This window comes from Gymnogyps californianus, chromosome 13, assembly GCF_018139145.2.
Source record: "Gymnogyps californianus isolate 813 chromosome 13, ASM1813914v2, whole genome shotgun sequence".
NCBI lineage: Eukaryota > Metazoa > Chordata > Aves > Accipitriformes > Cathartidae > Gymnogyps > Gymnogyps californianus.
Window position 1 is genome coordinate 2,235,033 of NC_059483.1, and position 11,370 is coordinate 2,246,402.

At 43.8% G+C, this 11,370-nt stretch overlaps 1 protein-coding gene across 1 annotated transcript in view; it reads right to left on the bottom strand.

Moving 5' to 3' along the window:
- The window catches only part of ITPR1 (inositol 1,4,5-trisphosphate receptor type 1), a 180,282-nt gene that overhangs the window by 10,472 nt on the left and 158,440 nt on the right, over positions 1–11,370 (bottom strand). The window contains exons 58-60 of the mRNA XM_050904988.1: positions 10,489–10,628; positions 8,984–9,149; positions 8,034–8,194 (exon numbers count right to left, since the gene is read on the bottom strand). Coding sequence (XP_050760945.1) covers positions 8,034–8,194; positions 8,984–9,149; positions 10,489–10,628 — 467 coding nt within the window. The remainder of the gene's footprint in view (positions 1–8,033; positions 8,195–8,983; positions 9,150–10,488; positions 10,629–11,370) is intronic.

An 11,370-nucleotide genomic window follows, 5' to 3' on the forward strand; every position in this document is an offset into this window, starting at 1 on the left:
GGAAGTCACCGCTCCTCTTCTGGGTCTCCACTTATTCAGCTACCGCTGCGCCTAATATTTATGGGGTGCTGAAGGGCTAATTCAATGCTCGTCAAAATAAAACCCTATAGCCTGCCATCGGAAGGCTGCCAAGCATTCATTGTTTAGTAGGGGAAGGCGGCAGCAGAAAATTTCAGTTTCTGTCATGTGTCGTTAAAAACCATACCCATACGGCTAAACAGCTTTGTGAAGCGCTTTGAAAATTAATTTTTTTGTTTGCTTGTGGTGAGATGAAACTCCTCTTGGTTCTTTCTTGTGCTTCCTGGAAAAAGCCCCACGTCAGGTTCTCTCTCTCTCCTGCAAAGGGCTCACCATCACTTCTTCCACACCAGCTGCACTTCTCCTCTCTCCATGAAAAAGAGCACTTGATGGTGTGCCCCCCTCCACACTAAGAGTATTTTCAAACCCTCACATGCACCATGTCTTTAAACAGGAGGCTGATGATACTATATATAATGGTATAAAAATCTCCTTTTTCACTGTTGCTACAGATTAAATACCTAAGTGGCTTTTACACTGGTGCAGAGCAGGGAATCTGGAAGACAGACACCGTTTCCAAAGGTGGAATATGACCGTGTGTCCTGATTTTGGCTGGGACAGAGTTAGTTTTCTTCCTAGTAGCTGGTACAGTGCTGTGTTTTGGATTTAGTATGAGAATACTGTTGATAACATGCTGATGTTTTAGTTGTTGTTAAGTAGTGCTTATCCTAAGTCAAGGATTTTTCAGTTTCCCATGCTCTGCCAGCGAGGAAGTGCACAAGAAGCTGGGAGGGAGCATGGCCAGGGCAACTGAACCGAACTAGCCAAAGGGATATTCCATACCATGGAACGTCACGCTCAGCATATAAACTGGGGGGAGTTGGCCAGGACGTGCCGATCGCTGCTCGGGGACTGGCTGGGCATCGGTCAGTGGGTGGTGAGCAATTGCACTGTGCATCACTTGTCTTTCTTGGGTTTTATTTCTCTTTTTTTTTTGTTATCTTCCTTTTCATTACAATTACTATTATGATAATATTTGATTTCAATTATTAAACTGTTCTTATCTCAACCCACGAGTTTTACTTTTTTCCCCGATTCTCCTCCCCATCCCACCGGGGGAGGGAGGGTGAGCGAGCGGCTGCGTGGTGCTTAGTTGCCGGCTGGGGTTAAACCACAACACCGTGTCCCTATATGAAGTGATCCCCCCTGTACATCCCCGTGACAGCTCTGCTGCCGGTGAATCACTTGAGCCGAGCGCTGTGTTTACCAGCGGTGAAGTTACCCCACCAAGCATCACCCAGCTTGATGCGACTGAGGCGGATGGCCCTGGTGGGCATCCCTGAAGGCGATCTCCTTACTCTTGCAGAAAGGACAGTGCCACCTCTCCGCAGCAACCTACTTCTGGCTGTTTGGATCTACATTTTTAAGTAGGACGTGTTACACCACCATCAGTTGGGCAGGACAAAACAATTAAGCATGCAAAGGCTGAACAAATAGCTGCTGGTGGCGATGGCTGCAGTCACCCACCTACTCTTGCACAACGCATCCGGCATAGCCCGGGCAGCCCACGGAGCACCCTGCGGCACGGGGTCACGGGCTCCCCGGCACTGCCGGGCTGGAGGAGGCGGCAGCGATGACTCGGGACGGCCGCCTCACCCCAGCCCCAGGCCACCTTCTTGGCCCACACAGCCCCACAGGGCTTTTTTGTCCTGGCCAGCGTTGCAGGCTGAGCGGTTTATTTTCCCCAGCATGTCACCCTCGATGGCTTCCAGCTGGAAACCTTCCCCCTCCCTCCCAGGCACATGCTGGTGGTGCCCCAGCAGCAAGGACACGACGCCCACCCTGCAAGCTGCTTTGGGATCCACCCGCATCCCAACACGCTATGCAAACAAACCATTACACAGAACTGGGCTGAAGCCTTTGCTTCTCTTTTCACCTGCCCAGGCCCTTTTTCTGCCACATGCTCAGCCAAAGTGAAACCTTTGACTCGTCAGTGGGGATGCTAACCCAATATTCCCAGCACGGATGCCTGCCCAGGCGGTTTATCATGGAAAACCTCGGCCGCGTAAGGTTAATGCCAGCAACAGGAGGGTTTTTTTCTGCAGCACACTGCAGGGCACGCCAGCTTGCACACCTCCGGAGGGAAGAGCATACTAACGCTGCGTGGGGAAGATGAGGTTGACCAACCATTTCTCCCCATGCAGCTTCTGGTTTGCACCTTAATGCCGATTTCAAGGGTGGAACAAGTTGCTTTGCTATCTAAATGCAAAGCTCGGGACCGTGCCTATGACACAGTGTTTCCAGCAGCCAAGGGCCTTCTGCCAAACACCTCTTGGTTCTTCTATGCCTCTGCTATTTTGTTTAACCCTGTAATTATATTGGCTAACTCTGGTACGGTATCTCAAGATGCAGCTTGTTGGGAAGATACCACCAAAATTAAGCACTGTCAGCTCCAGTTCAGATCCTGACCTTCTCACTCCTCCTCCTCTCCCGGCTTACACCCAGCGTCATTGCGACCGGGAGCCCTGAAACCTCAGTTTCCTCATCTATAACCGAGCAACTGCATACAAGTTATTTGTACGGGCTGCTCTCTTCTGCGTCTGCTATTGGTTTGGTAAGTATTGATATGACAAATCTTTCCTAGTCGATTTTGCTCCGAAGTACAGGATTTCCAGGCACAAATCACATATGAATGTAACTGAGTTTCTAACACTTTCTCAGACTATCATTTCAGCTGTATACATGTCTTTCACCAATGCTGGAATCATTAAGCCCCTTTTGAAATGCTTCGGGTTTGAAGCATCATGGCCTGCCGCTTGCTATTCCTATAGGTGCTGCAGTTCAAATCCAGTCTTGGCCATCTCCAACCAAATCCTATTCGATGTGGAGCCTGGGGACACAGTAACCCTTCAAAGCCATCATCACATGAGCCTCGTGCAGGTTGTGAATCACTCGCTCCTGCTGAGTTTCAGAGCACAGCGACAATCGTGGCAGGGTGTTTAACTCCTTAGGAGAGGTTTCAAGTCGAACTTGCACTTCTGGAAGAATGTAATTTTAAAAGCCTGACACTGATGAAACCTTGCCTTTGCTTACTAGGAGGCTACATCTTGGCAGAAGTGACAGGCTACACTGGACACTCAAAAGAGTAATAAGAAACACTTTCCAATTATGGTATAGCACATAGCTCAATACAAAAAGAAAAAAGCCCGGTAATGTATTTAAATCTCCAGTTTTGTATGAAGAGGTTAATTAGGGCACAAAAGGAAGTCTTTAGCCTTCATTTCCATTCCAAATTCCTTTAAGGATATCTGTACCATCACTCCTATTTATAAATGGGTCATTTTCAAATGACAACACAATCCAGTTGAAGATTCAGGACTCGGCGCTCTCGATCTGGACATGTGAGCTTGGGCAATCCCTTACACCGCTCTACCTCGCTTTTGTAATAAAGGTTAATGACATGTATCCTGCTTCGTGCAACACTAGATTAAAAATCTGTGGAAACTGCAAGAGCTAGTCAGGGAGCTTTGTGCTAAAAACTTTTCCAAACAAGCCTTTATTTTTTAATATGCACATCTGCGTGCATAAAATCACTCACAGCCATGTGGCTCTTACCCACACCGATCAAATGTTGATGTGAAGGTGTATATGCAAATCCCCACGTCAGGGTATGCAAGAATTGTGTATGCAAATATTTGTCCATGCAAGTGACAGCACACTGCAGCTGCATGCACAACGGCTTATGAATGCACACAAAACCAAAGTGTATATGTGGTTTTCTATGTATCGAGCTTCAGAGCAAGAATTTTTTACATATTGTAAATGCCTGCAAACAGCTGTTTGTAGCAGACCGTTGCCAAGACTCAAGTGACAGCTGTACTGATGGGGCTGCTGCTAGCGAGGCTGCCGCAGTAACTGGAGGCAAATGCAGAAAACTTGAGAAGAAATTCTCAAGACAGGATGGGTAGATAAGACATTTAAATGAACTAATCTGTAGGGAGTTGCACTGAGTTCACATTAGTCATTTGGGTGTGGATGTCAATGTCTGGCCAACACGATAAGTGGATCCCCCCACCTCCTACACACTTGGTATTATTCAGACATCACCTGATCTTCCCTGGTGACTACAAAGCCACACAGCAGCTGAACCGTATGCCTTTGTTCCTGGGAAACACAGCAGGCACTGGACTACCAGCTCTGCAGCACCATTAGCATACTTCCCAGATAAACACTTTTCAAAAGACATTGACCCATCTTGAAGCCTCACTATCTGAAGTGCACATCTGCAGTGATTTAGCCAGAAGAGCAGAAGTTAGGTCATCAGGAGGGCTTTATAAACACCAAGAATTAAAGACCGTCTCTATTGCCACTAGATGTTTTCTCACATCCTACAGTACTGTCTGTGCTATTAAACAGGCATTAGGAGGTGGCTCGAGAGTGTATTTCAAAGGTGAGCTGCTTCGTGCCAAGCTTCTGTCTGCCATCTCCTGAAATCCATGAGGTTATCAGCCTCGCCAGTGCTGGTAAGGACTTCAGGACAGCAGATGAGTCACCGCAGCAGCTCGGGTGTGTACGCAAGCTCAGCTTCTACATCAAACAGAACCAGCAATCCCATTCCCCTCTTGCATTGCTCTAGCAATTCCCAGCAAAGATTCTTAAGATATCCCAAGTTTTACATCATACATCACAGCAGGCACACGCTCACCTTACCGACAAAAGTGAATATTATCCCTATTTACAGGGGGAAAAGCTGGCGATGAATTCCAGGCCTCCTATCAAAAGTCTGGACTTGTAGCTACAAGACCACTGCAGCCTGGCTTCCCACGCAGCGGCACGCAAGCACGCCGGGCTCCGCAAACCCGGGGGAACTTGAACAAAGACATTCTGAGATTACAAGCACCGACAGACCCATGCTCGTATCAGAAAAACGTTAGGGAAGTTACAGTTACAAATCAGTACTATCAGTACAGTATATTAGATTTTTGTCAGATCACCGGGGTTTTTTAATTGTTATTTTGATCAGCCTTACAGTGTTCAAAATACTTCTAAACCTTAAACTCTGTTTCCAGGTTTAACTGTTGACTTCTTTCTGCATGCTGCGTTTTAACTTAATGAGCTTCTATCCATGAAGAAATAGAAAATTCACTAAAGAATTGTAGTTAATCATTGATTTTCAAGGCTACAATTTCTTTTAATGCTGGGTCAGATTCCTGCAGGCTACAAGATGAATTCTATGGGCAAGATTCAGCTCTGCCATACCCAGTACAGTGGATAGCCTCAAAATTCCCTTTCTACACACATTATTTTTAGACAAGAAAACATCAAAATTCAAGATCACTCTTAAAGCTTCTGAATATTCACTAACCGGCATAAGTGAAATTGTCCAGGATTCTTTTGATACCACAGTGCTTAAAATATCTTTAAAGCACTGTACAAGCAGCACTGGATGCAACTCACAAGCTGATGGCGAATATAATTTTAGTGTCCTAAATTCGGTTTTTTGGTTGGTTGTTTTTTTTTTTTTTATGTTCTCTGGTGTTGGAACAACCCACAAATACTAAATGGCAGAGGCAATTTTTTTTTTTTTTTTAAACTATTGCCGAAAAGCAGAAATCCAAGAGTTTTCTAAAGATATTCTGTTGGGAGTCAGAGCAAAGGTGAAGTGTATTTGAGGTGTGTTCTGTCACCACAGTATGATTTGGAGCGCATTATGCTTCCTACCCTTAACTACTAAAAATGCGTCTAAATTGCAGTTGAACAATGGTACCACAGAACAGCCCATGGAAAAGACATGGCCCATCTCTGTCATTATCAAAGATGTTAGAGTGCCACCTTCAGTCTGAAAATGTGGGGAGAAAATCCCTTTTAAATCTAACCATGACATAAGTAGGCTTTCCAGGAGAATCTGGTAGCTGCAGACATTAAGCAACCCCAGGTTCCCATTCGCGCTCTGTACAAATACAAAAATAAACCATCACCTCCAACAGGTGAATCCCAATCTTTGGAACCACTGACATATTTAAGGCTTTCCTGTTGCCCGTCCTTCTAGGTTCATGGGATGAAGACAGAAGGCTTGAGTAAAAGATGAACCATGCCCCAAGTTACTCCTAGATACACCTCAGGCAGAAAACAGGATTTCTGACTCTTACAGACGTATTTAAAACAGGTCTGGCAGAGAAATATATTCATCATGTCTTACACTCAGATTTTCTAGGGCAGAAGAGAATGTTTTTAATGTTAAAGGACGATGGAAAGAAATTGCTTCTGATTTTCAGAGTAAGCTTTGCCAGATCAGTCCTAAGGAATATGTCGACTGCAAAACGCTGCTGAGAACTACGGTGTCAGGGCAGCAGGAGCCTCAGCTGCTCCGGTCACGCCTGTGCTGGGTCATGGCAGACCACTGATGTGCAAAGCAAATTTACTTCCTATTCCACAGCTTGTACGGTTACACCACGCTTGCAACAGCATTGCAGTGAGACCCTGCTGTTAGTTCTCAATTTAAAACCGGCTCATGAAATGCAAAAAACCACCAACTACAAGACGTACTCCAAACCTCTACCTAGAGCATATAGTTATATAAAATTGCAGCTGCATGAGACACTTGGTCTATGCATAATTTATCCATATTCCCATTCAACACATAGTAATTAGCCCTTGCCGACACTTCTACGAATGGGAATTCTGATAAAAGTTCTCCAGTTTTTGCGTTTATTGCAAACATATTCAGTGACTAGTTTTTGGTTCTTATCTAATCTGAACTGTTAATCTGAGCTAATAAGTTGTTAATAAATTGTTCGTTAATTGAAACTTTTTTTTTTAAAAGTAGTTTTAACACAACACAAAATTGTCTTTTACAAGCAGAAACATTTTAAAAAGAGTACAATGCTTCCCTCTGAAGTAATGCCTGCTCCACTGGGATAAATAAAGGGAGCAATATAATCAGTCAGACTAGAAAGCAGCAGTGATGTACTTAGTTATCTCACTGTGCTAATCCCCTATCAGGTGACTGCTCACAAGATTTCTTTAAGCCCTCATTACAGAGGCAGAAATCCACAACTAGGACATACACTGTAGTGACCCCAAAGTAACACGTTTAACCTCCAAGAGATCTTGGTGGGATTTACATGCTGACCGGGCCACGACAAATTGCCCACTTAAAGGCAGGCTGTACCTCTGGAGCAAAAAAGCTACAGACAAATAAGAAAAGTATTCTGCTATTTATTTGTCTGAAGGCAAATAAAGAAATAACTAATTGAAATGTTATAAATCAGAAACAGCTTTTGCTAGCCAGCCAGAAGACACACAAATTAGTAATTGGGGTTTAGGATCTAATTCCAGGAGCTCTGAACCTGCAGCTTGGCAGAGATGAGGCTTTTAATTCTCTCATTAAAAGGCCTTATGATTGAGTAGATATTAATTTCAGTTTTTTACAATAACAGCTAAAATCATACGACAACAAATCCTACAAGTCAATTTAAGATATTTATACTGGGACAGGTTATAACCTGCTTGTTATACTTCGGACACTTCCACCAGCTTGAAAACATTCTCCCTTAAACGCTAGTTTTCAGAACAGAATAGCTTCTCTTCACCTGATTTAAAACCACGGAGACTACCTAGCTGTCGCTGCTCGCTGCCACCTACTTCGGCATGCACACGGGCGGGTTTCAGAGGCTGAGAAGCTGCAGGTACGCAGACGCCAGTCGCCGTGTGACTGCGGTGCTGCAGCACATGTCAGCTCCCACGGGTGCCCCTGCCTGCACCATCCATTTGCAGCGTGCTGCAATGTGCTGCCGTCAACGCAATGTCTTTTATCGAGTTATCTTGCCAAGTACATCTTAAGTATATTATCTCTAGAAGATGCTTCTAAAAGGAAAGGCATTGGATTAAGCCTATTATTGTAGAAGACATCTTACTCCAAGTTTTTGCTTACAAAATAAATGAGTGCTATATTTACCAAATATGCCAGTAGATTGGTCTAATCTAGGAAAAAAAAAGCAAAACTCCAAACTCACCTTGATCATTTCTGCCACATAACTTTCTGGTCCTGTATATTCTGTTGAATCTTTCACTTTCACTAACACAATAAAGCACAAATAATGCCACATATTGTGCTCTTCTTTAATGTGCTCTTCAAATGTGACTGTCTTGTTATCAAACTTATCTCTTTCCAAACCTGCAAGAGTGACACACATATAACCCTTAGTATTTACAAACTGGTACTAAGAAAATGAGCTCTAAGAACAAAACTTGTTTCTACAGTCTGCTACGCTTCTTAACAGACACAATCATTCTTAAATGAACACTGAATAACAGGGATAAACACTCTTAACACGTGGCCACAATACCGTGAGAAGAGGAAAGAAGGCATAACAAGTACTGCTCGCACTTACTAGACATAACAGAAAACTTTTGGTTAAAAAAGGTAGCTACCTTGGATGCAATCAGTTCATTGGATTTCATAACGCATCTCCTATTTTTAGGCAAAATGACACCAAAAGCAACATTTGCTTTGCAGCAAACTTCCAAAGGTTACTTCTGTCAGTCTGTGTGTTATGCAACTTCTGCATGACCATGTCATTTAACCACACCGGCCTCAAAGGCTCAGCAGCTTAATTCCCAATCTACTGATGGGAAAAACTTGCACAGGCACTACTCAACACTCTGCACCCTTGGAAAAAACGACTGTTTATAAAAATCTCTCCCATTCCAAGAGGAAACTATTCTTTGAAGCACAGGAGAAACAGAAACTAAAGATTTGAGGAAAAACAGTCTCCTGAGCATACACTCCCCATCTCTTCCTGCTGCCAAGCTCCTATGCATGTGGTACCCGAGAATATCAACTAGCTGAGGAAACCAAGGTAGGAACAGCCAGTAATTCAGGACTCCTGTTTCCTGCGAGTTTGCACCTATCTCTGACTTTGACAGAGTAACCCCTTACTCTTAAGTGTGTTTCTACACTTACCACAAATAAAGCAAGTCGTTTTTAAAATTTCTTCTTTCTTCTGTTTTTCACTCCTTAAATCGGCAAAAGTGTCAATGATCACACCAAAAATCAGGTTAAGGACAATAATGATGACCATGAAGAAGAATAACAGATCATATATCACTCTAGCAGCAAAGAGAGGTTCCTGCAAGATACATATTTTAATAATTAACAACCCAAATACGTGCACGTCTAACTCTTACCATGCCTTTCTCAGTTCAGCAACAGAGTACGCTGCCCCACAACCCCTCCCTTTAGAGTCTCCATTTCTGATGCTCTCCGATGATAACTCACAACTCAAAACATTAAATGAAACTAAAATGCAAGGTTACTGAAAGAAAAGCCAAATGAGTCAGCTACCAGTATGCAATCTCTACAGAGCTGCTCTTTCTGGTCACTGTCCAAGTCTGTCCTCTTCTCTCACACACACTGAAATTTGTTCTCTCCTCACCCCCACCCTGCAAGCCCATCCAAATTACATCCTTATATTAAGCTGCTTATATATCAATATAGTACCAGTGTTGACCATAAAGTCTTTTACTGGACTTTAGTAGTATTCATTTCATTTATGTTAACAACCATGTACGTGGACATTAAGTTGGAGTTCCTGGTACCCATTTCATATTTATTGCAGGCCTGAATACTTGAATACCTTACCCCCATTTTCAGAATCATCCTGCCAGTTGGGTGCCAAACTTAATTATTAAGAATTAAGTAACTTTTAAACCATTGTAAGCTGAAAATAAGGCTAAATATTAGAAGACACTTCAAAATTGCAGATAATACAGAAAAGCATTCACTCTGACCGAGACTGCTCCTTTGGCCCCTAACGTGGTTTTGGGGAATGACAGCCTGAGACTCAAATGGGCACAAACGGCTAAAGCAGCAGCTATACAGGCAGCTTTGGTTATTATGAAAAATTCCTGCTGCTTTGACCGGTCTTGGCTCTCTGATGATGGCTCCAAACATCCATCCTTCCTTCCTTCCCACAGTCCCAGCTCCAACCCATCTTGGTCCCTGTCTTCTCATCCATTCCCTGTTTTACACATCCTACCCTTCCCTAGGGATGCTCCCCACAGAAACTCATGCCACTAGCACGGTATCAGCTACCCCTGCATTTTCATTCTGCTACCTCACATTACTCTTTCACTAGCTTGTACTTATCTTATTTCTTCAGATCCTGAACTCCCAGTGCACAGACTGTTGGCTACACCATTTCTGTTCTTTTGGGCCCCATTCTGGACAGCCCTCACGCTAAAAAAGCCCTAAAAAAAGGACAGGTAGAAGTTTGTTCGAACTGGCTGCTGTTTAATCTGATACTACAGAGATTTAACTATATTACACAGAGAGAAAGTGTGGTCCCTTCTAGTCGCAATGTATCCTACATCTGTTTAAAGGGAGCGTATACACATTTTCCCCAGCAGAACTAGATCCCCAGCCCTACATGGTTATCACTCTTCCGCCCCCATTCAGTAATAATTTACCTCTTTGGATGGTTTCCTGAGCACATCACCTACTCCACCCCCACTCCTGAGCCCATGACTCAGTACAGTAACAATGCACATCAGTAACGTCTCGCACGTATGCTCTTTATTCTCTTCCTCCATTTCTTCAGCAATCAGTTCTATTAACACAGCAAGCAAAGACACGTTTCAAAGGCAAGAAGATCAGTTTTAAATAATTCTCTCCATTCTTTGCCGGTTATGCTCTCTCCCTGCTTTGCAAAAACTGCCGGATTTCCAGCCAGTGTTGCAAACCTCCTTAGCTCTTGCAAAGAGCTGACCGTTGTTGGAGCAGGTCTCTGCTCTGGCTCCAGCCTGCCCTCCTCTCCCCACCAGCAGAGTTTTCTTTTGTGCTTGAACTACTGTCTTTGACTTGGTTAAGTATCTCTTTCCATTTCTGTTAGCATGCATAGCTCAGATCACCAGATGCCTGTTTATACAGAATCATAGCTTTTTGACAGCTCAGAGGACAAAGTGTTGCCTCTTACACTCTCCCTTGGTGCCTAACAGATTGCACAGCCTTTGGGCTGCACTCAAAATGGCAACTTCGACTCGTATTTTTCAAATGGCTAAAATATCACTGCTTATGGAAATAGCATTTTACTAAAAAAGTAACACACTTTTTTTTTTGACCCTCTCTTCATTTGGCTGAAGCCTCCAACTTCACTGCTTCAGTTGCAGAACTGCTAGAACTAATTACCTACTCTCCCTGCACCCGTTAAAAGTCTCATGACTTTCATTTCATCATAAAAAAACGCTCATGAGTGGATCCCGCCTTCCCACGGACAGCCGTAGAAAGGCCCGAATCCCCGTGCAATCCAGAAATAGCCAAAACCCAAGACGGTAGAGAACTGGCCAAAGATT